Raw genomic sequence first — 25,691 nt, forward strand, 5'->3', positions numbered from 1 at the left:
GAGTTGCACCGCCAGCGACATCCATAGGCGAAGCCTGAGCGGTCGACTCCCCTGCCTGCGCTTCACTCTCGTCCTCGTGAGAGCCGACTGGAGCAATGCCCAATTGCTCCATTTCCTTGGCTGCTGCTGCTTCGAGCGCGGTCGCTTTCTTTTTCAAAATCCCGAATAGTACCGACTCCATTACGATGTTTGCTGCAAGGAAAGGAGAAAGAAATCAGTTAGAACTCAAGGCAAATGTACAAGTGAAGTTCTTACCAAAACTGCTCGGGAGCGGGGTTCGGATCGGACTCAAACCGAATATATACATCACTCCTTCGAGTAGAAGCTTGTTGATGTCGAGCTTCAAACCGGCTAAAAGATTCGTTGCTTGAAGATAGTCCGGTCGGGTCTTAAACTTCTTCAGCTCGGGAGAGGTTGGCGGTCTGACCTGCCATTTAGTGCGGAAAGGGAGCCACCCGGGCATACGAAGAAAAAAAAAATTTCTTTCTAATGTTTGTTGGAAGAAGGAAGTTTATCAAAAAAGACTAAGCCGGGCCGAGCCTGAAACAGATAAGTGTCCGGCTCGGATTGCTTAGGATAGTAGAAATAGTAGAAGACTTCCGGGCGGAGGGGAATATTGTGTATCTTAAATAATACCACAACACCGCACAGAAGGCGAAAAGTGTTGGGAACCAACTGGGCGAGCGGAATGCCAAAGAAGTTACAAATTTCGACGATGAAGGGGTGGAGAGGAAACCGCAGACCGGTTGTAAACTGTTCGTGGAAAAAACAGATAGTGCCGCGCGGAGGGTTATGTGGCCGAGCGAAAGGAGAAGGTAGGATCAATTTGAAATCAGAAGGGATGTCGAAAGCGTTAAACAAGCTCTCGGCATCACGCCGATCGAACTGCGACTCCATGGTGGTATACTATGGACCGAGAGCGAGGTCCGCGGGCTGAGAGGAACTTGCCATCGCCGAGACAACAGTAGAGAAGGCGGAAATTGGGAGAAAAGGCAAAGGCTTGGGGGAGATGAACGGAACAGTAACCAAAGGATGAGAATTTGGCAAAGAACGCAAAGAAAACACAGAAAGAAAGAGGGAAAGACAAAGAACCTTACAGAGAAGATTAGAAGCGAAGGAAGAAGGCGAGGGATCGCCGGAATGCCGAGGACAGGGTCGCCGGGGCACTGAGCAGGAGGAGGCTTCTGGACGCGAAGGCGAAGGAGAAGGGCGAAGGCTTTATAGGGTTATGCCCGGTCGTCCTGAGCCATCAGATTCAGGTTACAGGAACCTAGGCCCACATCGCGTCGTTCATTTCAAACCAACGGACGTCGCATCAGGCGTAAGGTGGCGGCCGTACGAAGACGTCAGCCGCGCCACATGGCACTCTGTCAGAGGAAGACATTTAATGAGCCCCATCACGAGGCAGAACCCGCGTGCTCAACCATAATGGCGGAGTTTGCATGCATTACAAGAAGATCCCTGGTAGCTTCATCACAGGCCATTGGGGCAGCCTTCAGCAACTCGCCGACCAGCCCATAGGGACCGAGCGGGGGTATACCTTTGGTATTGGCGGGTCGGCTGTCGATTGGCTAGACTCATAGTCCAGTCAGTCGGACTTAATGGCTCCTTCGACTAGACTTGAGGGGGAGACATGTGATCCGGTGGTAAAGACGGGGGTCGTTGGCGGGAGGTCAATGACACGTGGAGGTCAAAGGTCAAGAGGGTCAACACTAAGGTCGTGCCGAGCGGACAGGTGGACCATCCCCGGACATCTGGCCGACCAGGCGCCCGGTCCGGGTCTCCCAGGCGACCGGACAAAAGACAACTCGACCATGGGGCGGGTTTCCGACGCTCAAGGTAAAAGGGTATTTAAGCCGAGCGTCCAGGACGCTCGGCCGAGCTGCAGGACAGTAATCCGCAATCCCAGCCGAGCACGTGGATAGGGCTTCTTGGAGGACATGAGCGCCGAGCGGCCGTTCCGCTCGGCCCGGGAACAGACAAGAACGCTAGGGGACAAAAAGGACAGCTGGTAGCTTCATCCTCGAGACACCGGCCGCCGACAAACAGCATGGTCGGTGGTTGGAGCGGACAAAATATCGTACGGTAGAAGCTTCCACCGTCACATCCGGGATATGCTCGGACGATTGCGGAATGACATCAGACGTACTTTTCTGACATAACCCTACTAAGGTATGTTTGGGGAAGCGTGCAAGCATTGAAAAGCGTGCCCGTGCCTCCCCGGGGTCCTATATAAGGACCCCCAGACTTCGACGGAGGGATGCAATCTTGATCACTGTAGCCACAGTAACGTTACTTTGCTTCTTCGCTGCCTGACTTTAGCGTCGGAGGGTCGTCGTCGGGAAACCCCTCCCGGCTCGGCTTCTTTACAGGTTCACCGGAGATCTACACCACCAGTCGGAGACAGCGGAGAGTGTCACGCCCCCAGCGTCCGTCGACTCAGCGCTCGGACAGGATCACTATACTAATTTTACCTTTATTACTGTTTTCAAATCAATTGATATTGTTTATTAGTTGAATCGATATTATTTATCAGTCGAATCGTTTTTTCCATCAGTCGATTTTGTCTAGTTCTCCTTATTATAAAAATACTCTCAAACATTAATTTGACTTGATATATTTATAGCAATAATTTTTTGAACATGAAATATGTTCAAAAAACTAATTCGTGTTCAAAAAATCATCGCTCTCAATATATCGAGTCGAATTGATATTTGAGGTCATGGATATAATCAAGAGAACTAAACGAACATATAAGAATTGATTTCATGTCATTCAGAGTCTCTAGGTCCATCAGCTCGTTCATAAGCGGGTTTTGGTCGAAATCGACTGATGGAGGGATTTTTCGAAAATCGATTTAACTGGAAAAAATTTAGTCGAATCGATTTCCGATAGATTTTTTAAATAATTTGGAAATCAATTCGACTAAATATTTCCAGTCAAATCGATTTTTAAAAATTCATTCATCAGTTGATTTCAGACAAAATCAGCTAATGGACGGGCTGATGGATCTAGAGATCTCGGAATGACATTAAATCAATTCCTATGCGTTCGTCTAATTCTTCTAATTGTAAAAATACCCTCAAATATCAACTTGACCCAATATATTTAGAGCAATAATTTTTTGATCATGAATATATTCGAAAAAACTAATTCGTGTTTTAAAAATCACTACACTCGATATATTAGATCAATTTGATATTTTAGTACATGGATATAAATATAATCATAAAAACTAGAAGAACTCATATCACTGCTTTTAATATATCGAGTTAAATTGATATTTGAGGGCATAAATATAATCAAGAGAACTAGATGAACACAATGAACCTAAGCTCAAAATGATTTTTTAAACATGAATTAGTTTTTCGAGTTCTCTAGGTCCATCAACCGATTTTGACCGAATGAACCTAAAATCAATTGATGGACATAGAGAACTCAGAATGAAATGAAATCATATCCTATGAGTTCTTCTAGTTCTTATGATTATATTCATTCTCTTAAACATCAATTTGACCTAATATATTGAGAACATTGATTTTTTTAAACACAAATTAGTGTTTCAAACATATTAGTGATCAAATAATCATTGCTCTAAATATATCAGGTCAAATTGATATTTGAGGACATATTTACAATCAGGAGAAGTAGACCAACACATAGGAATTGATTTAATATCATTCCGAAATCTCTAGGTCCATCAGCCCGTCAATCAACTGTTTTGTCTGAAATTGGCTGATAGATGATTTTTTTGAAAATCGATTCGATTGGAAAATATTCAGTCGAATCGATTTCCAAACTGTTTGAAAAATCCATCGAAAATCGATTCGACTGATTTTTTTTCCAATCGAATCAATTTTCAAAAAATCCATCCATCAGCCGATTTCAACCAAAACCTGCTGATGGACGTGTTGGTGTAGTGGGGTCGACAAGAGGCCAGTAAATTGCCTACAAAAAAAATAAACCCCTTTCTCGATCCATTGATTAGTAGCACAATTACAATAACAGTGATAAAACTGAACTAATCAACTTCAAAGAAAGACGTAAGAAAGCCAGAAATTAATTTGGTTACAACCTATATGGTTGTTAATCTAAGGCAGTGAAAGGCACTAGAAGATCTCCTTCGTTGTAGGCGGAGAAGCCTCTTACAGACATTGACAACTCATGAAATAGACTATGAAAGCGTACAAGAGTTGTTGTTCAAGTTATTGAATATTTCCTAACTCCAGGGGCCTTTTTATAACTCTTGGAAAATCCTATCCGTGGGTGGAAAGCGCTTTCAAAAGGGTTCTAGGCGCCTTCAAATGAATAAAATTTTATCCGCAATTCAATGGAAACAAACGGTTACTTGAGGCTATACTGTTCACTAAAGGCGCCTTCAAGCCTTTAAAGGTGTCTTCGTACTATTTATAGAAGGTGTCTTCCAAGATTTTGAAGGAGCCTTTGTACTGTTCATGGAAGGTGTCTTCCAAGTCTTTAATGGCGTCTTCATATTGTTCATCCGAAAATGGTTAACTTCCATTTTGTGCTCCGTTCACTTGGGTGATGCTCCAGTTGTTTGGAATTGAGCTCACCCGAATCCAACTCCTGCCTTCTCCTCCAGTAGGCTTCCTCCCCGGCTTCTTGTCCCTCAGACCACCACGCACGCCATTCTCGTTCGCCGATGTACTCTTCCACAGCATCTCGTCCTTCGGATGCACAAAGCCCGTCGACTCCCTTCCTGTGCCATCCTTCTCGCTAGCTGCGTCGTCCGCTTAACTTCTTGTGTTCCTAAGTTCCTACACACTTAGACACAAGGATCAACACACACAGGGCCTAACTTAACTTGGTTGATCATATCAAAACTACCACGGGGTACTTACAGGATGAGCTGATGAACTTAGAGACCTTGAAATGATATGAAATTAATTTTCATGTGTTCGTCTAGTTCTCTTGATTATATTCATGCTCTCAAATATCAATTAACCCGATATATTGAGAGCAATGATTTTTTTAACACGAATTAGTTTTTCAAACATATTTTCAAGTTTAAAAAATTATTGCTATCAATATATCAAGTCAAATTGATATTTAAGGGCATTTTTACAATCAAAAGAACTAGACGAATATATAGGAATGGATTTCCTTTCATTGGCCAAAATTGTCCGAAACTGGCTGATGGACCTAGAGACATCTGAACAGGGTCGTCTCAAAGTTCCATGAGGCCCTAAGCCAAAAAATAAATTTAGGTCTTTAATAATTTTTTTTTTTAAAAAATAATTTTGTCTTTATCTTTTTATTCAGACTTGGGAGCGACAACGATGGATTTAACTTTTTTTTAAATAAATCAAATTTAAAAATTCATGTCGTGCAATTTTAATTTGATGATATTTCAAAGTTTGACTATTACCGATACAAATATATAAGAAAATTCTCATACAATTACTAATAATCTAGGGTTGGGTTCATAGTCCATTCCTTCTATAATTTATCATTTATACAAAATAATAAAAAATATTTCGAGGAAAAGAAAATAGCAAAAAAAATATTACTGAGTGAGACAAGAGAAGGATGTCTTCTTAGAGAACCAATGAAAGAGGAAAAAATACATAGAGCATTAATGAAAGAATGAGTAGATGATCAACTAATTACAAAATCAGATTAAAAAAAAAAGACATTAGGTGTAAGGTTTTATATAGTTATATTGTAGCTCTAGATATGATTTTAAGACTAGAGAATATAATAATTATAATTAATATGTAATTAAATGTAGTTGTCATTCGAATTAATTGAAGAGTACTATGAAAATTGAAAGGAGAAAAATCGTTGCATTGGAAATCAGCAAAATCTGAAGCAAAATCTAAAGAGCACTAGAACGAAAATCGAAGGAAGCTAAATCTGCATGCATGCCTAATACAACCTGAGAAGTATAGCGGTTAAATGTAAATATTAGATATTAAATCTATTTATTTTTTAAATAATAATGAGCCCTAATAAAATTGGGGCCCTAGGCATAGGCATTGATGGCCTATGCCTTGAGTCAGACCTACCTCTGAATAATATGAAACTAGGTCTCTATGTGTTCGTCTAGTTCTCCTGATTATATAAATGATCTGAAACATCAATTTAGTATTCGTTTGAACATAAATCATTTTTTTAAAAAATATTACTATTTAGGATGGATTTCAAAATCGATTTTTGAAAAGTCTATTTTGGGAAAAATCGTTTGATAGACAAACGATCTCTAATTGATTTGAAATTAGTTTTTATGTGTTCTTTTAATTCTCATGATTATATTCATACCCTTAAACATCAATTTGACTCAATATATTGAGAGTAATGATTTTTTGATCATGAATTAATTTTTTAAACCTATTTTTATATTTAATAAATCATTGCTCTTAATATATAAGTCAAATTGATGTTTGAGAACATTAATATAATCAACAGAACTAGATGAATATCTAGAAACTAGTTTTATTTAATTCTAAGATATCTAGGTTTTGAAATTAATTAGATCAACCGATTTTGATCGAAATAGACTGATGAAAAAATAATTCGACAAAAAATATCAATTCTATTTGGACATATATGATTTTATCATTTTCCAACTTATCTATATACTTTGATAATTTAACAAAGTTACCTATTGGATTATGTAAAAAACCGAAAGATGAACAAGGGTTCATTCCTAAAAAATACCTATTATCAGAAAAAAAAAATCCTCCAAATATTACCGATTAGCAAAATCTTTCACAAAGCTTACATTGCCCCGCGAAGCAACATATCGCTTCTCCACTATATAAACCGACAAACCCTAATTAGTCCCAATTCAATTGTCGATAGCATCCGAGCACTCTCTCCAACGCTAGCGGTCGGCGCCGACGCGGCCGCTCCTTGCAAAACCGCAAAGATGCAGATCTTTGTGAAGACGCTGACTGGGAAGACGATCACCCTCGAGGTGGAGTCTTCCGATACGATCGACAACGTGAAGGCCAAGATCCAGGACAAGGAAGGCATCCCGCCGGACCAGCAGCGCCTTATTTTCGCCGGGAAGCAGCTCGAGGACGGGCGCACCCTCGCGGACTACAACATACAGAAGGAGTCCACCCTCCACCTAGTCCTCCGCCTCCGTGGCGGCGCCAAGAAGCGCAAGAAGAAGACCTACACCAAGCCGAAGAAGATCAAGCACAAGAAGAAGAAGGTCAAGCTCGCGGTGCTCCAGTACTACAAGGTCGACGACGCCACCGGCAAAGTCACCCGCCTGCGAAAGGAGTGCCCCAACGCCGAGTGCGGCGCCGGCACCTTTATGGCCAACCACTTCGACCGTCACTACTGCGGCAAATGCGGCCTCACCTATGTCTACCAGAAATCGTCAAGCGAGTAAGTTTCTCATGAAATTAGGTCTTTGAATTCCATTTAGCTTTATGTGTTTACCAAATTTGTGCTAGAAAACCTGATACTCGAAGTCTTTCGTTAGTTCTGATTTGTTCCTGTCGAAGATATTTTGGATTTTGAGTTATTTGGTGATTAGAACTTGTTCTAATGTCCATGTGGTTTTTAGTTTTTTATCCATTTAGAAGTGATTGAATTTGTCATCTCTCTAGTCCCGTAGCTATAGGAATTGTATGTCTTGTTTGTGAATGCTAGATTTGCCATCTCTTTTAAGTCTTAGTTCAAACGCAGCATGTTGATGCGGACATTGAACTCACTGTGTTCACTGGTTGGAATGGCATATATTCACGAGATAAGCTGCAAATTAATGAATTTCTACGTAGAGTAATTTGGTGGGGATGAGAGCGAACTTCAAATTAGTGAATCTACGGAGTATAATATAAATTGGTGGGCATCAAAAGCTTAGAAATGAAGGAAGGAGGATTGCATGATGTGTCTACCAGAACAAAACCAAAAGTTAAATCGAAAGAGAAACTACACATGCAATAAAACAGCAAGTTTTCTTAGTTTGGTTAATCAACAGGAAGTGAAATTGTACTGATAAAGAATGGGAAAAAATGCTGATGATATTCAGGTATCCATCAAGTTCACTTGCCAGATTAAAAGTGCGTGTTTGATTTGTCTTTTGGCTTGTGAAACATTTGATTGAGAAGAAATGATCACAAAACACTAGATATATCCAACAAAAGAAGAAATATGTTGGCTTATCGATATCACTAGGGCCCTTTGTTAGATGACAGTAGATATATCGAATAAAATAAGGAACATGTTGGCTTGCCAATATGAATAGACTCTATATAAAGTTTTAAAATAACAGTAAAAACCGAAGAGGAAGATATCGATCAAGGAGGACTTGTTGGCGAGGTAAGACATGGGGTGTTAGAAGACCGAGTGTTCGTGAGGTGAGGTGAGGTGGAGGGGATTAGAAGGAGCATAGTTGATTCGTTGATTTGCTGTGTATGGTAAGAAATGGTGTCTAGTTGTGTGTGTGAGAGAGTTTCATCAAGATATGAAACATCCAATAAGTCGTCTTATTAAAAAAGAGAAGAAAAAATTATATACATCGTGTTTGACTAAACATCCAAACTATGCAAACACTTAAAACATGACATATCAAATTAAAAGGAAACTTCCAATCAATGAACTTTATATTAGTAGACTCTTCTCCATCCTACCGCAATGGTATTTACACCGCCTTTACAATTTCCTTACCATCCTCCCAAACAATGACACCATGAACAAAACTGCTCTAACTGCTCTTTTTTACTCTGCAAACTTTCATCATCATTATTTACACGAACCTGCGTGTAGCGATCGATCAGTTGTTACCGTTGTTACCCATCCAGCTTCTAAGGTTACAAAGGGCCTCTGCTGACAAGGTCTTGCAGTACCTCAACCTCTGCTGCTGTTGTTCGTCAGGAGATGAGGCAGAGTGGCGGTACTCGTCCGAGAAGCACACGATAATCACAGTGAGGTTGTCGAATGTGCTGAGACTTAGTGCCTCCATGACAAGTTCCCTCGCACACCGCTCAGGGTTGTCGTGCCGTCTCAGACCTTTGCGGACGGAACTCACTGCACTTTGGCTCGACATGACGTCCCAGATCCCATCGCAGCCGATGATTAAGAACTCATCGTCCTCTGTCAGGATAATGTGTCTGAATTCTGGTTCAGCGATGAGAGGAGAAGGAGAGCCTCGGGGCATTTTCAAGTCCCAGTCACCGAGGGCTCGGCTAACAGATAGGGCACCATTGAGGTACCCGTCTTCGATAAAACCACCCGATTGCTCCACCCTTGTGCGTTCAGCATCGTGGACGGGTCTATGATCTTGGGACATGTCTACTGCTTCGCCTTTCCTGCACAATACTGCTCGGCAATCGCCGGCATTGGCCACCAGCAGATACCTGTAGTAAAATGAACCAAACAGATCACACAAATGCATTGAAGATATTCCAAATTTCCAAAAAAGCAAAGCATACCTTCCAAACACCAAAGCTGTTATAGCTGTTGTTCCAGATGAGCTGCTTATGGAGCAGTCCTCAGCCAACGCGAGATCTGCGTTAAGAAACGATTCTCTAACAGAGTTCTCCACAGATTCCACAAACACCTCATCAGCTTCCGATGCGTGAGGAAAGTTAGCATCTTGGAACAAAAACCTAACTGCATGCTGCTTGATGTAGGCAGCTGCCTCAGGACCTCCATGGCCATCAAAAACCTGCATAGAAGTGGGAAATTCACATTACTAGCTAGGAACGAACTTGCATAGCCATTCAATCAAATAGGGACCCAATACTTGCCCCGTAGAAGGCACTAGGAGTGGGACACCTAAAGAGGGAGCCTAGGTGCATTTTAAGATTGTCGATGCGAATATGTTCGTCTTCCATGAATTTTCGGGGTCCAATGTCTGCAAAGCTTCCAGACCGAATGCTAGGAACAAACCGAAGTGATTCTACTGATGATATGCCATCTGATGCTCCCAAATTCTGCATACATAGACAACCGAGAAAATAAACTATAGCGAGTTAGGCAATAACCTGGAGAAGAAGAAAAAGCAAGTCGGCCATTACAAAACATACTTCAAAATAGTTCTTGAACAATAAAAATTAGGAAAGACATTGTTTTCCACCCAAGTACTTTTCCTTCAGATAAACCTGATCAACACTAACTAACTGAAAGGAAACAATATAAATAGGACCTGGATCACATCTTCAACAAAGGCTGAAGAACAAAAACCAATTCAAAGGAAAGAATACAGGTAGACACTGTATTAACATCTACATCAAACAAAGAGAAATCCAATAGTAATTGACATTCATTATGCCAAATCTAAACTAGAAGTTAATTATTTGAAAAACAATAAATCGCCATCAAATGGCTAACAAAAAAATAACTTCACAACAGATTAGACCTCCATGGCAATCTGATCCAAAAAAAAAAGATCTATTAGGGAAAACAACGAAGAAAACTGAAGTTAGCAAGGACAAAAGCTTACTCCGACCATCTCAGAACCGGTGACGTCAACAGCGGCCGCATCAGCTTCCGATCCCCGCTCCGCCTGGCAAAACACCGGCGAAGAAGGCACCACAGCGACCACCGCGACAGCAGCAGCCGCCGCTGCCGCTGCAGACATATCGACGATCTCCTCGATCTCCTTAGCGATGCGCCGGTACGGCACGTCGACGACGGGGATGCTCCTCTGATAATAATCCGCTCCAGCCACCATCTCGAACCGAAAAGAAACTCCTCTTCTCTAATCAATCAGCGCCGATCGAATCCGCACGTACGCAAAGAATCGACGAAATCCCTCCTCAAAATCCGAAATTGCAAAATCTCGCTCAAGGATTCTTCCCGCTAGGGTTTTCCGGCTTCCTCCTCAATTAGGGCGTCTTGCGATCTGATCTCTCTTGTTCGGTATCCTCTCGCGCAAATAATGAAAGGCAGCCGCCATCAGTTAAGTTATGTAAGGAGGTCGAAGACTACCGGCGCGAACCGGTGGGCGCGGGGAACAGTTCCGGGCATGTGCGTGTTTTCCGACGCATTCTTCAAACCGTAACGGACACGTGGCCTTGGGCGCCAGCCAATGGGCAGCGCGTTGGGCGATAAGCTTCTGGTGGCGACGACGCCGCCAAGTCTTTGACTCGTTGAACCACCCAAGTGGAGAAGGCGTCGGCCGTTGGATTGTGGAAGGAAATAAATTGGTGAAGGATCACCACCGTTGGATTGAAAAGAGACGGGTCTCTTTGGGATTCTATTATGAAGGAAAGGGCATTTAGGGGATAATGAATTATTAGTGTGTTGGGAAGCATCTAAATTCGGGTTTATTAATTAATTTAGTTTTTTAGTTCGCACGCGGACACGAAACGAAGACTTTTTTTATTTGGAAAAAAATAAATCAAAAGGGCTCGTTTATTTTCCCAAACTATTAAGGTGGCCCCATTTTATTTTTTTTATTAAAAAAACATCTCATCTAACCATCCTATAATAATAATATTATTATTATTATTATTATTATATTTCCTTTTAAATCTCACATTTAAATTCCTAATCTATTGGTTGGACGTGTTATAATAGGTATAAAATTATACCAACTATACATGTATAATAACTATAATTTTATAATTATTATAATATGAATATTATATATGAAATAATTATGGAACTATATATATTACAATATAAATGATAAATTAACATGATTAAATTTATGTTATAATAGTTATGAAATGGTAGCTATTGTAACTTAAATATTTTTAAATAGATTATATATATATATATATATATATATGATAATAGCTATGACACTATAAATACTGTAATATGTGTAACATTATAAAATTACGACTATAATACATCAAATTAATTATTTAGACCGAAGATAATAATACAAATAATACTAAAAATAATTAGATAATTATACACGATTAGAAGTGAGATGAGATTTTTCTATTAAAAAATTTAAAGCGGATGTCTTTTGATGATTTAAAAAAATAATGGGCGTCTTATTTTTTTTTACTTTTGTTTTTTTTTATCTTGAGGATTTGATTTGAAGTGCTCAGATTAATTAATTTATTATTAATAAAAAGGCGTGAAAAAAAATAATTGAGGCAGCTGTGATTTTTCTCGTCACCATGGTAAACAATGGATAAATCCAGCTGATCCGGTAACGATGAGGTCTAATTAAAGATAGATTAAAATAAAGAAGACCGATTAATATGGAAGATAAAGTTAAGTAGGATATTTAAATCCGTCGAGTACATCGGGTATAGTCGAGCGGATCATGTAGTAGTGAACAAATAATATTAACTTAAGAAATAAGTAAGCCGGATCTTCCCCAGCCGAGTAAAATTGTCCTTTGACTAAAAAAAAAGATGAGTAGTAGCTGGTCTCATCGATCAAGCACCATGCTCGATCAGACTAAGATAACTGAGGACAGTCAGGAAGTAAAAAAAGGGACGAGTCAACGGGCCTAGGGGACACTGTCAAGCGGGAGAAGCCCGGCCCGACTGAGCGAATACCGACAACCCCGTCAAATATTTATTATATCTTTTTGGGAGTTTGTGCTCTGACAGCAAGATATGTATGCTCCATAAGTAAATCGTACTTTAGAGGCCTCTAAGTTATCACATCAGAGAAATACATAGCTGCTTAAGAAATAGTATCAGGAACACTTTTTGACATATATTTTCTAAGGACATCTAGGAAAATATGTCTATATTTGGAAAGGCGTACACGCACACTGCAGTGACACTATAAAAGTGGCTCTCATATATAGGGAAAAATATACGCAACTTTATTTTCTATATCTCTTAGCTACAGTTTTTCATTTCTTAAGATCATAGGAGATTGATATGAACGTCGGAGCATCAACACCAGGAACCCCTTTTATATATATATATATAGTAACTAAAGTCAAATACCTGACTTCCTACCATCCCGGAGCATCTCATCAGTGTTGTACGGTAAAAAAAAATGATAATCTCAGTTAGCCTCATTGACTATCTCTGGGGTGATCGGTCCGGTCCCACGGAAGTTTTTCACCGGCCACCAAGGTAAATCAGGAAGCACACGCGGCATCCAACCCAGACGTCTAGCATCCTTTGATTGTACTCTTCATTTGGAGGGAAATTCCTGTAAATACGCCGTAGCTAGGGATCGAACCAAAAATGATAATCCCAGTTAGCCTTATTACTATCTCTGGGGGTGACCGGCCCGGTCCCACGGAAATTTTCCATCGGCCATCAGGGTAAATCGGGAAGTGCACGCGACGGCCATCTCAGAAACTCAACATCCTTTGATTACGCTCCCCGTTTGGAGGAAAAATTCTTGCATATACGCCGTAGCTGGGGTTCGAACCGCGAGTATCTGGGAGACAACCTGAATATCCTACCGCGACACCATAACCCCGGGGACATAGCCATTAGGTGGTGGTAAAACATCACAAAAATTATAATCTCAGTTAGCTTCATTGACTATCTCTGAGGGTGATCGCCCCGGTCCCATGGAAGTTTCCCACCGGCCACCAGGATAAATCAGGAAGTGCACGCCCAACTCAGACGCCCAGCATCCTTTGATTTCGCTTCCCATTTGGAAGAAAATTCCTACAAATACGTCGTAGCTGGAGATCGAATCATGAATACCTGAGTGATAATTTAAATGTCCTACCGTAGCACTATGCCCTATCATTCTGGAGCATCTCATCAGTGTTGTACGGTAGCAATATGATAAGCCCCACGGGGTTATCTGGAGCGGTTAGTGCGTAGAAGCTTGTCACTTGAGAGCGTGGGTTCGAACCGCGGGGTAGTCAGGGCATAATTCCCTGGTCCCTGTGCACCTCTTCCCACTGCGCACTAACTTCTCCAGCTATTATGATTTACCTCTCTCATGAAGACTTTGGGCGTGGTGAGGTGGGAACACTGGGGATGAGCGATGTCGCCTTTTGTCACGGTAGCAATATGATAAAGTCGTTGATAATAGATGAGGTGAGAGAAACGTGGATTTTTGGGTTTAGTGGCAGAATCCCCAAGGCAAAGTTGTCGGTTCCCGAAATTTCACGGACACGGAGTTGAGAAGCTTCCAGCTGATCGAGGAAGCGCCCGCCCCAGTCTTCGATAGATTTGGTCAGCATCCACGTTGATTCAGTCAGTATTCATACTTGTAATAAAGATTAAATATCTTATTTTGATAATACTGAAATTTTAGTATTTATTTCCTTTGAGTCTCGTCGCTGACATCTGAGATCAGGTTTGGGTGCTGTCACGGGGTGTGAAAACTAATCATTTGCTTCGCTGTCGGCAAGGCATGAGAGGGGCAAGCCAAGTGTGTCTGTGAATCATTCAACAGCCCAAGAACATTTTTATTTTATACTGATTAATTTTATAAATAACCCAGAAAATTAAATAGTAATACTTGAGAGACTATACGAACATCCTACCACTGCACCATAACAATTCAACATTCCAATTTACTATCCCACTAAAAAAACTAACCTGTAATATATCAAAGAACAATTTGAATATGGATATGGATGGTATCACGTTTTGATAAATATCAAATATTTCTTTAAGTTGATTCAAAACTAAGCATCACAAGGCGAATGAATTCATTTGATATGGAAAAAAAGGGAAACTAAATAAATTGCTTTACTTCTATTAGTCAACAAATTAATAATCAAACATGAAAACTTGCATTGCAATGAACAATTATCATTAATAATAGACTTGTATTTTCAGATCAAGTCTTCAAAACCCAACTTTAATGAAGGCAGATTTGAAACCCATGCCATGATAATAACTTCTGAAGTCTTTACCAGTTGGTCACCAACCAGTTCATTGATAACCTTGTCTGCAAGATTATTTTGTATTTATTTATGGCTCAAGTTTTAGAAAATTTGAGGTTACAGTGTGTCAAAGTTGGACAAGTTATTACAATCACACATGCAACAAAGCGCCAAAGTTGAAAGGAGGACAAAGAAAGACAAGAATCACAAGATATGCCAGAAGATCTTAGTACCAAAGTTGAAAATAGAGTTAAACACAGGAAGCCGATCGAGATATTAGTTGAAGTGGTCATCAGTTGTTTCTCCTCATTGTACTTCTCACTCTTTGGAACACACGAACAAATTCAAAAAACAGGTTTTGGTCCATTCCCATCATGCTACTCACATTAAAGCCACCCAAAACGTAAGGGCCAGGGTTCCCACCAAGAATGAGATCAAAACCACCAAATTTTTGGACAAAGCTTTCAAGCACCTGTGTTGTCAACTTTTCGATTCCTCCAATCTGTATCAGCTCACCGGATTGTCTGGTACATTGCCACCATCTCTTCATGATCTTTCTATTGACTTCAGATGCTTCTACCGAGACAACACATTTAAGATGAATACCAAGTCGGTGCAAGGCAACTTCAGCACCACCTATACCGCTGTAGACAGATAACACTCTCATTCCATCTGGAAATTGAGCCTTCAAAGGTGAAAAGTAATAACCAAGTGTATCAGTCTGAATACTGAATTTGAGTGCTCTAAGTCTTTCATGAGGCTCTAGTTCAAAAATTTGAGTATGATTCCTTGGATAACCTAAAATGCACTCAACTTCTTCAGGTTCAATGGGAGTCAATTTGTATTTATCCACCCACATCAGGTTTAATGTTTTGCATTGGTGAAGAATTTTCATTTGTTGCTCTTTGGAAACCATTCCTTGTGAATCAATCATAATCTTTCTTAGCTGCTCGAACACCAAAGGAACAACTTTCTCAGTGTTAATGCAGCTCAACTGTTTCCGAGTATCCCACGAGGGCCACCACTTTCTAGTATGAGGCAATGCATCTTGGAGAGTCATGGGAGGCTCAGGGAGGATCTTAAATCTTCTTTCCTTTGGGAGATTGTGCATATAACCTTCTTTTCTTATGAAAGCTGAAAAGTATTGGCAATTCCCCAATTCTGGTTCAGTACCATACAGAAATCCTGAAAGCCTTCTCCATGTTTCTTCTGATATATCCACAACATTTGCATAGAAAAAATAAGGTAACTTGGACTCAGTTGCACGAACATTTCCATTTGGATTAGGCATCTTTCTTTCAGGAAATTCCTCCTTCACACATGATGAACCTGACTTCCCATACTCACCATAAGGATAAGGTTTACTCTCTGATGCTGACTCCCATTTAGGATGCTGTGCACCATGACTGAAAAATGTTTCATCATTCAAAATTGTACCTCTGGCCTTTTTCACTCTTACCTTTTCTTCATAGTCATAAGGGTCATAATTGGAACTTGATGCATTGGATTCCCAAGTCCCAGATGCAGAATAACCAACTCTGGTTTCTTCTGCAACATCTTCAATATAATCTGATTCAGCTTTTATGTTATTTCCAACAAAACCTGGACCCTATACAATAAGAGGAAAGAGCTTATTGATAAGAAAATTATATTTAGACATATTTGAAAAGATTTCAGGGATTGAATCACTGAGCCAAGAAATCTCTATTCATAGGTTTCGTATTATCAAATACAAAGCACATAGATGATTTATAAGTGACCAAAGAGAGAGAGGTAATAATTTAAAGTTAATATAACGATGTACATGGAAGGATAAAGAAACCCTATTGCCATTAAAAAAGGGCCACGATGTAAGTAATTATTTTCATATTCTTATGAAGTTCTCTGCTTACATCCAATTGATCATGGAAAACAAGTATCTTGTCATTAAGAAAAATTCAGAGAACTGCGAGCTGCTCAAATAACCAATCAAAAAACAAAATATAATGATTTTTTTTAAAAAAATCATGAACTATGTAATTAATTAACTTGTTAATTTTAAGAAAAAAAAATCACCTGTGTTTTTAACTTGTCCCGCCTCACAAAAATTGAATCAGCAAGCTTCTGTACAGAAACTTCTGAACCTGAAATTTTACAAGTCTTAGTTTGGAAGTCACTTGAAGACTTATTCTTCACCTCTCAGGAAAATGGCACAAAGATTTATGAATTTCATTCAATTAGAGAAAACCTATAATATATAGGTACAAGCTGATACAAAATAGGAATTCTGTTTTATTGTAAGTTTTGATTTATAAGAACCTATTTTGGTAAGATCTCCTATTTAGGTCAAGAAATTTTTAAGTGTTGTAAGATAGTAATTGTTTTAATTTTAGGGGGTTAAATAGTTTAGTACGTTTTCGCTTAGTAGATAGAGTGGTCTTGGTAAGAGTTCAATTTAGATTGGCCTATTTCCTAATTCGCAATTTGATTATTTACTAGTTTGCTTAAGTTACAGTTATAAAATAGGTAAAAAATTCTCCAATGTATGATCATGTTTCAATTCAATAAAATTTCCTCTTGTTTAGATCTCTATGTGATAATTCTGAGTGACACTTGTGCTACATCAAACGGACACCATCATTCGCTGAGTTTATAATAACATGAATCTTTTGAGTGCATCCACACAACAATTCCATCGCATTAACAGTTGTATATATAGAATGGATATGAAATGATGCCCATCAAAACAACCATAGTTTAAAACCAGTATAATTAGAAAGAAAACCTTTAGGAATCCTGATTACAGTATTACTTTATGGAAAGAAGCCATCTACTGATTATGCTCAGGTCAGCAGTTGAGTCCCCGAGTTTTCAGAGATAAAACTTGGACCAGTAGCTTGTACCTTCTAAAGATGATAAAGCAAAATAAGACATTTCCTTTCCTAAACATGACTAATAAGAAGAGATGAGCATTGACTGGGCAGGTACAAGGTAAACTCGACACATCAACAATTTGCTGAACATCCTTGTTTATAAGCTCAATTACATACCAGTGTAAATGTTCCAGGTAAAAGCTCGCAGTGAACAAGGCAAAGTTGGTTACTTAGAGCCTTAAACAAAATACGTTCTTCAAAGAACTACGAAGTTAATCAAGAAAAGATGAAACTAAAACTAATAGCCACATGTGTATTGCAGCTCTAATCATAACATATACTTGCATTTTCATTAAAATAATTACATAACTAAGATCATGCGATTTAATTTGTATAATTCACCCATATGAAAGAGATAGCATTCATGGTGTAAATAAAAAATTAAGCATACCATAAATATCAATGGCTGTTGATACTTCTTCTTCTGTGAAACCCATTTGAAGCAAGTGAAGTGTCTTATCCATCGTCCCGAATAAAGCCTCTGAAGCAGGTTCCTACAAAGTGTGAGCTCAAGGATCTGAAATTGCTTCATTGATAAATTAATCCAAATATTCAAAATGGAAGATTCAATCTCTAGCAACTATTGGAAATGCAAATGATTCAGAAATGAACTTTACATAGCAAACCTCTGCTTGTGAGCCACAGACAACCTACAATAATGACTATACATGATACTGAAGCAAATAACTTTCATTTTTATCAGAAGAGAAAATTTCATCCAATAAAATAGAAACAATGGAATGGTTTTCTTGGTTTCAAGTTCCAACTGGTTTTAGTCAGGACGACTGAAACACATCATTCCATCTAAAAAAAAAAAAATTGATACTGCAACAGAACCTAAACTGTGAGCATAGGTAGTCATGGATAGAATTGGTAAAACTAGGTCCTCTGGCAAAGGCAGGATTTCTTGTAGGTGGGGCACCAAGTACAGTGATGCCCTCATGGAAAAGAAAAGAGAATTGCAAAAGGGGGAGGGTAAGTCAATGTTAGAGAGGAGAATAGTTAAAGGAAAGAGAAATAGTGGTGAACTAAAGGTTATCAATCACAAGGTTAAAGTAATAACTTTAACCGACCTTAATATGCTTCAATATTCTGTTTTTCATTGTTCATTTTTTAAAATTTTGGTAGGACACCCCAGCATTTTACATCCGTGCTCTTATAGTTTCTAAACATAAGATGGAGATTTTATGTGGCATGTGCCCTACCATGCATGCATGTCGTTCCCCATTCTACATTTGTACAACATTGTGTGGTGTAGTAAGGTTTCCAGGACCATGGCTTGCATCTAGGTGTCAGCAATCATCACAGGGAAAACTCCTCATTTACCCTCTTGGTTCCTCCTAATCATTGAGCAATGGGTTGGCATGTTTGCACAACATCAGATTTGTCGCAGCAAGGTCGAATGCCCCAGCACAAAACACCATATTAGTTGCAGCAAGGGTTGAATACAGCACAAAATGATGCTTTAATCCTTAATCATTTTACTCATAGATGAGGTATCTTTCATGCACAATTTTTCTATTACCTGCTTATGGTACTATAAAAGTGGATGAAGCTAGAGAAACAACATTCTAGAGACACTTCTTCAGAGTTATGGAAGGTAGCTAGATTTTCAGGACCTGTACCATTGTTCATATACTCAAACAAGAATATTATAGAAAACGTAGGCATTATTGAGAGAGATATATATATAAGATGTAAATCTTGGAAATGATGGAGATGGCAAGTGAGAGAATAATCCAGAATCAAAAATAAACAAAAGGATCAGCGGGAAAAATGTTTTAAATAATGAGAAAGAAACCTCATCATTTTGTATATCGTTGACTCTTGAAGAGCCCACTGTTTGAGCAGTAACTATGAAATCAGCAAGTTCTGGCAAGTTAGCATCTTCACCTGCATAAAAATTGAACAGAGGATAACGTATTTTGCATTGTAAATAAAATTGAAGATGGAACTAGCAAAGACTGTATCTGTCTGATAAATTGACAGAAGACTTACAATGGAAACTTGGATTTTATCCAATGGGAAAATAAACATATTAGGATGATAATAAAGTTGAGTTAAAGAAGTAGTTCCAATTTTTTTCTGTATATTATATATGAGCAGAAAATAAACCAAGCCAAACCTCGAGAGACCATTGCAAGTATGATCTGCTATGATTATGTGTCCGCTACTGATGTCTCAGAAAGCACCATGAAAATACACTTCACTTGCATATCATCAATAGCATTTTAATATCATGACAGGTACAAGAATTTTATCAAATTATAGCATACAAATCCTTAAATCACCAACAAAAATAATCATCTTCTCAATAAAAACCAAGGTTTAACACTCAAAAAAGACACACTCACACATGCATCAGTCCTTTTACATTCATTTCTCTTATGTTGCAGTTCCAATTCATGAAAAACAGAACGAACAAATGAAAATACTACATAAGAATAGGTTAACACAAGTCCTTAATCAGATCTGAACATCTTTGTATGTACAATCATAAGCAACAAAAAAAAACCGATTCCTCTGTTCACAATCAGTTTCAAATCGGTGCCAACAGAACCTTCAGTTATAGTTATACATAAATGTGCTTGCAGTTTTCATCCAACATTGTGTCATATGTTTCTTGTTTTAACAAGCAACAGCCAACAACTCAATAAAAGATGCATCCAGTAAATAAGATAAAATGAAAAACTGAATGTGAACAGACAAGAAAATGAAAATATCAAGTAGCAAACAGCATTTAAACACATGAAAAAGTATTAAGTATTTGAAAAGGCAAATAGCAAAATGCATTTGTTTGAGGAAAGTATGCCATGCCAAGCTGGTTAATTGCCAAATCTACTTCTTCTTCTGAAAAGTTCATCATCAGAAGGTATGATCTCTTGTCTCCATCTTGAAAAGAAGGCAAACTGGAATCCTGTGACCAATAAGAGAACATCATTAAAACAAGATAAACTTGGTTTGGTGACAATTAGAAAAGACTGCCTATGTGATGGTGAAGTTGTGTGATACTGAAGCTGCAATTGACCTCCACCAACTAGGACTTCAGGCATTGACAAGGAGGTCCAAGACTAAATGGATGAGATATGTAGCACCCTAGTTTGCTGCTCATTGGAGGTTGTGAATAGCGAAGTTAATTTGTAAGGCCTAGATGAGTCCACCGCTATTTTAAATATGTTTTGACATATAGTTGAGACCTATATCTCATTTGAGCAAGGTTGTTAAGTATGTTTTGACATATGGTAGAGATCTATATCTCAATTGGGTAAGGTTTTATTTCCATATGGATGTGCCTTCTGTAAACTTCTGATACAATCTTGAGATTATAATCCCTAGAGCCATCATAAGGTTCATCAATTGTAAACCTCAATCAAATCTTGAAAACATGCATTTCTTGCAAAAACCTGCCACAGAAAACTATGCTACTACTTCACTGTGTATGTAACAAGAAGAAGCAACTAATGGATCGCTAGGTTTCCAACAACTTGAAAAGAAGAATCGGTTTATGCAGTACAAGAGTGGATGCTGTCGTTAGACCCATTGCAAATAGAACCAGAGAAGGAATGTACTTCAAATAGTCAAAGAACACACCTCAAAGGTGAAATTGAACATTAAGAATGCATGTAAAATCAATATACTTTTGAGAGGAAAGAGTTCTGTGGAGCATTTATCAATCTAAATTTCCACTGATGGCAACCTCCATGGCTACATGCATTCAATTTGACAACGTATACATTCAAGGAAAAAAAGGTAAGGGAAGTATCACCTTAGTATCAATATCATCATCCCACTCAACATCGGTCTCTTCCTTAACAAAACTTGAAAAGTCATCCAAACAATTGGATACTTCAGTGCTTGAACTCTGTAGTGTCAAATACATTTTTAGAAATTCACATTCATCTCAACATTAAAATAATTGCAGCAAAATAGTTGATGAGAGAAATAAACTGCAACAAGTGATGATTCTCTAAATTGAATAAGTATCCAACATAAGCTCCATTTTGATACTTTCCTATTAAATTTTTCCCCCCAGAAAATCGGTGCTTATTTCAGTCCTTGTATAGGCTAGTTTTTTTTTATTATTATTATTTATTAGGTTTAGTTAGTTTATTTCTTGGATGCTGTTTTATATCACGAGACGACCAATAAATGTCCTAATTAGGTGATATGAGATCCTGACAAATACACACATTAATCGAGAAAGAGAGACCAAAGAAGATTTGGTTAGTAATGATAAAATAACATAAAATTCATTTAAATATAGATGAGGAAATAGTAAGTGATCAAGCTCAATGGTATAGAAGGATCCATATAATCAACCTCCACTTAGTAGGATAAAGACTTAATTGTTGTTGTTGTTGTTGTTATAAGATTCATTTTGATATACATATTTGCCTTATCTATGAGAAAATGTAGAGAATTGTAAGATTGCAATGACCACTCACCGACAGTTTGATAAGAACCTCTAATAACAACTCTGTATCAGCTTCACCTAACATAGATAAATTACAATTGATAAATATGACAGATGAGTGTTGAAAAACAGCATGAAAATGCTTCTTTTTTGGAACTATTAACATTTATTTATTATCAATATAAACCCACCATTTTCTTGGAAAACTTTGTCAACTAGAGCTGGTGCAAACCCCATGCCGACAAAGTAAGACTTCAACTGACTAGAAGATGAGCTTGGAAAGCTTCGCTAGATTAAACAAAGAAAATTAGGTAAGAGGAAAGACACATCAAAAGTTAGTGATAAACTACGGATATTTCTCTATGTTTGTAGGAATTCCTTCAACAATAGACATCGAAAATGTTGATCATTAGTTCTAGGCAAAAGATTGTTGTTGAAATACCCCGCAGATAAGAACACCTTGGGAGAAAGATATCAAGAACAACATGTTAAAATTGCTACACAAAATTAAAAAAAAACAAAAAGATATCCGCACAACCTGACAAGTCCAAAAATTTGGAAATTAATATGAAAAATCAAACATTGACAGATAGTTTACCATGCTACCATATTCATCATGGTAGCTCGTTAGGTAATTAGAGTTTTGATTATTGTTGTAAGTTTACAACTCATGCAAGTCCCAACTATTTGTGGTCGCTAAGTTCCGTTGTATCGGTAAACATGCACCATGATTGAATACTTCTTGCAATAAAAACAATATATCAATTTTCAGAAGAATATATCTTCTCAATAGAACATTTCATATCCATCTTAACTATTATGTACTAGGAATCGCAAGGGTTCAAAAGATCCATGAAGCTGACCTCAAAAAGTTGGCGCGTACGAAGGATCACACACAGTTTACATTTATAATGTAGTCAGTTTCACAAAAAAAAATTTTAAAGAAAAAACAGTTTAAATCTTGTAAGCCTTCAAAGGTCATCATATTCTAAGAAAGTGATATGTATGTCCCACAGGTGTTGTGCTCTTACTAGCATATTCTTTTTGTTGTCCTCTATATCACCATAGACTCCCAGAAATTAGAAAACTACAGCCATCAAAGAAACGGAGATGTGTAATGGTGATAGTCTTTTCATAACGTGGCAAAAAGGGCTCCATACGGTGATATCTTAATGGCCAAGGATGAACATAAAATCAACGAATGCCAACAAATACAGCCATTAGTTCATCAATTAGAATCACCAATAAAATAACTGCTTCTGATTCCTGCTTGCTTTACAATACTTGAAGCTTATTTGTTGATAAAGGTGAAACCTAGAATCTTCAATTAGTGATAAAGAACAAATAATTAAAGGGCTTGCATCCTGATTTGTTGCCAAATAAATTTCAGGAAGTTGAATTCCTCAATGAGCTCATAGGGGATGTAGGGGGGCGCATGCATGGAATTGTCATATAGCTTTTTGTTACTCACACAATGAAAATGTCCTCAGTATAGAGGAACATAAGTTCTCAAATGACACAAAATGGAGAAGCCTCACAGCATATTATTGCATGTAATTCCTCACAGCATACAAGGAACTAAAGATGAGAAGCATTGGAAGCAAAAAACATTACCTCATCTCCGGAATCCTGTGCACATCTCGATTTAGAAGCTGAGGAAGAGACCTGAGTTGTTCTTTGATCCACAATTTCAAGGTCAGATGAACTACCACTGTCTGAGCAATCTTCTATCTTAACCTATAGAAATTGGATTGAGGTGAAAAATGAAGTAAACAGTTGGCAGTTATTAACGAGATATTTAGTTTGCTCCCAATCAATACCATTTCTCTTGAAATCTCGTATCAATGAACCTTCGAGTTTGGCAGGCTCTACCTTTACAGTATATAAATAAATACCCCAAATGCCAATATACTCAATAATCCAAAAATATGGAATAGTTTATAAGTTAGCAGCCATCAGCAAAAGCAGTGATATTTTCTTGTGAAGCCATCTTAATCTGCCATCTGAAAAAAGTTCGAACATCAGACATGAAATAATCTGCGATAATGCATTGGAATGGGTAACGAACTCTCCGAGAACAACAGCAACGAACATTTTTGTTGACTTACAACTTACAAAAATTGAATAGAAAAACGCAAGTGTAGTAATGATGTAGCAGAACAGATGCAAAGCGTCAATACTTCGACATGCATAAGAATCAACATTTTTAGGCAGTAAGAAAGAGGAAATACGCGATAGATAACCATCAACAATCATGGAAGCAACATGTCACAATCCACCCAATTTGCAGGGCAAGAAATCAAGCCCGTAACAAACATTTGCATTTTGAAAGGATACCAAGAAAAATACAATAACCAAAAAAAAAAAAAATCTAAAACCCTAAAAGATTGCGAACTGAGACAATCCTCGAACGCAAACCAGAAAGCGCAACAAAATCAATTACTAATGAAGCAAAGTGTAGCTGTACCCGGAAAGCAGGCGTGAAGCTGAGATCATAGTAGATGCGATCCGAGGACTGAGGGAGAGAATCCGACCAAAGAACCTCAAATCGATAGCACATCGATCGGAGCGACGCATTGTTTACTGGCAAAGCGGTACATAAAGCCGTGCTCAATATCGAGGGTTTACTTCGACGATAATAACCTCCACAATACCAAAAAATGACTAGAATTATTAGATTAAATATTTTTAAAATTAAAAAAAATCATATTCGTATTCGTAAAAAAAAGTATGAAATTCAAATTTCATTTATTTTTTAATTTTAAAATATTTTGATTTTTTGGTTCCACTCCAGTAATCTAGGTAAAACTATCCAAGTGCCTCCCATGTACTATCCTTATTATATTTCTTGTCTGAATCTTGAATCATAAATAATAATTATAAAGATGAATTTTGAATAAAGAATATATTATTTCTGAAATTATGGTATCTAGTAGGATATTTAGGTATTTCTAAATTTTTTTTTCTGTAAATAGGAGATGTAATCAAAGATGTTAAAGTTCTAGATTGATCATCGCTTCTCGATTTATTCCGATGGATAGTAAAAAATTTCCGTAAAATCGAATTAATAATCTCAGGAATAATCAATAAAATTAACTAAATTATTATTTTTAAATAATAGATATATTATAATAATTATGAAATCATATATAACGATTATAACATGATTTTAAGTAAGCCAATAATATTTTAACAATTACAATTTTATAGCGACGAAAGTTATACACTACAGATGGAGTGAGACATTCTTTTCATTAAAAAAAAATTCAAAATAGAAGGTCATGATTCCAAAAAATAGAGGACTTAACTGTTGCCCTTACTAAATTTATCCCCATATTTATTTTAAACTATTTAAATAAGCTTTCTTTGTTTGCAGTTTTAACTTTAAACAATATTTTGGCCACATGTCACTGCTAACTTATTTTAATGTTTCATCAGATAATAACATGGCTAATATTTCAATAATATTCCGTTCAATTTGCCCATCCAAAATCATATTCAATTTCTCAATAAAATTATCCTATCAAAACTGACGATATTTAAAAAAAAAAGTTACATTTTTGAGCATTGACATCAATATATTTTGGGGAGGCATCTTGCTCTGGAGATGATTCTTGAAGACATCATGAACAAATTTTTCCAAAGCAATTTTTATTAA

General features: G+C 37.8%; 3 protein-coding genes across 6 annotated transcripts; 1 reads left to right on the forward strand and 2 right to left on the reverse strand.

Moving 5' to 3' along the window:
- Positions 1 to 6,784: 6,784 nt before the first annotated feature.
- LOC121989474 (ubiquitin-40S ribosomal protein S27a-1-like) lies at positions 6,785 to 7,577 on the forward strand. Its single transcript, XM_042543552.1, has one exon. It carries the CDS (start codon positions 6,893 to 6,895, stop codon positions 7,364 to 7,366), a length of 474 nt encoding a protein of 157 aa, XP_042399486.1. The 5' UTR covers positions 6,785 to 6,892; the 3' UTR covers positions 7,367 to 7,577.
- Positions 7,578 to 8,442: 865 nt separating this feature from the next.
- Positions 8,443 to 10,877, reverse strand: LOC121989473 (probable protein phosphatase 2C 2). 3 transcript variants are annotated; one of them, XM_042543550.1, is made up of 4 exons: positions 10,430 to 10,877; positions 9,729 to 9,914; positions 9,411 to 9,646; positions 8,443 to 9,335 (listed from the first exon to the last, which is right to left on the reverse strand). In XM_042543550.1, the coding sequence occupies exons 1-4, from the start codon at positions 10,652 to 10,654 to the stop codon at positions 8,753 to 8,755; spliced, it is 1,230 nt and encodes a 409-aa protein (XP_042399484.1). In that variant the 5' UTR covers positions 10,655 to 10,877; the 3' UTR covers positions 8,443 to 8,752. The 3 variants fall into 3 exon arrangements, with proteins under 3 accessions (XP_042399484.1, XP_042399483.1, XP_042399485.1); XM_042543549.1 differs by having other exon boundaries at positions 10,424 to 10,877; XM_042543551.1 differs by having other exon boundaries at positions 9,729 to 10,271; positions 10,306 to 10,877.
- A 3,891-nt stretch (positions 10,878 to 14,768) lies between these two features.
- On the reverse strand, positions 14,769 to 24,683 carry LOC121989475 (probable inactive DNA (cytosine-5)-methyltransferase DRM3). 2 transcript variants are annotated; one of them, XM_042543553.1, is made up of 11 exons: positions 24,501 to 24,683; positions 23,854 to 24,036; positions 23,648 to 23,770; positions 22,225 to 22,321; positions 22,065 to 22,111; positions 21,386 to 21,481; positions 20,437 to 20,536; positions 19,421 to 19,512; positions 18,011 to 18,113; positions 16,763 to 16,830; positions 14,769 to 16,316 (listed from the first exon to the last, which is right to left on the reverse strand). In XM_042543553.1, the coding sequence occupies exons 2-11, from the start codon at positions 23,854 to 23,856 to the stop codon at positions 15,000 to 15,002; spliced, it is 2,046 nt and encodes a 681-aa protein (XP_042399487.1). In that variant the 5' UTR covers positions 23,857 to 24,036; positions 24,501 to 24,683; the 3' UTR covers positions 14,769 to 14,999. The 2 variants fall into 2 exon arrangements, with proteins under 2 accessions (XP_042399487.1, XP_042399489.1); XM_042543555.1 differs by lacking the exons at positions 23,854 to 24,036; positions 24,501 to 24,683 and having other exon boundaries at positions 22,225 to 22,316.
- Positions 24,684 to 25,691: the final 1,008 nt, after the last annotated feature.

The sequence above is a fragment of the Zingiber officinale genome, chromosome 6B (genome assembly GCF_018446385.1).
Source record: "Zingiber officinale cultivar Zhangliang chromosome 6B, Zo_v1.1, whole genome shotgun sequence".
Lineage (NCBI taxonomy): Eukaryota > Viridiplantae > Streptophyta > Magnoliopsida > Zingiberales > Zingiberaceae > Zingiber > Zingiber officinale.

Coding starts and splice junctions, on each gene's coding strand:
- LOC121989474 (XM_042543552.1), top strand. CDS start 6,893: ATGCAGATCTTTGTGAAGACGCTGACTGGGAAGACGATCACCCTCGAG.
- LOC121989473 (XM_042543549.1), bottom strand. CDS start 10,654: ATGGTGGCTGGAGCGGATTATTATCAGAGGAGCATCCCCGTCGTCGAC. Junction 9,915..10,423: donor CCGGTTCTGAGATGGTCGGA/GTAAGCTTTTGT, acceptor CTATGTATGCAG/AATTTGGGAGCATCAGATGG. Junction 9,647..9,728: donor CTCCTAGTGCCTTCTACGGG/GCAAGTATTGGG, acceptor ACTTCTATGCAG/GTTTTTGATGGCCATGGAGG.
- LOC121989475 (XM_042543553.1), bottom strand. Junction 22,322..23,647: donor CACAGGATTCCGGAGATGAG/GTAATGTTTTTT, acceptor TGTTTAATCTAG/CGAAGCTTTCCAAGCTCATC. Junction 19,513..20,436: donor TTTGGCAATTAACCAGCTTG/GCATGGCATACT, acceptor ATTTTTATGCAG/GTGAAGATGCTAACTTGCCA.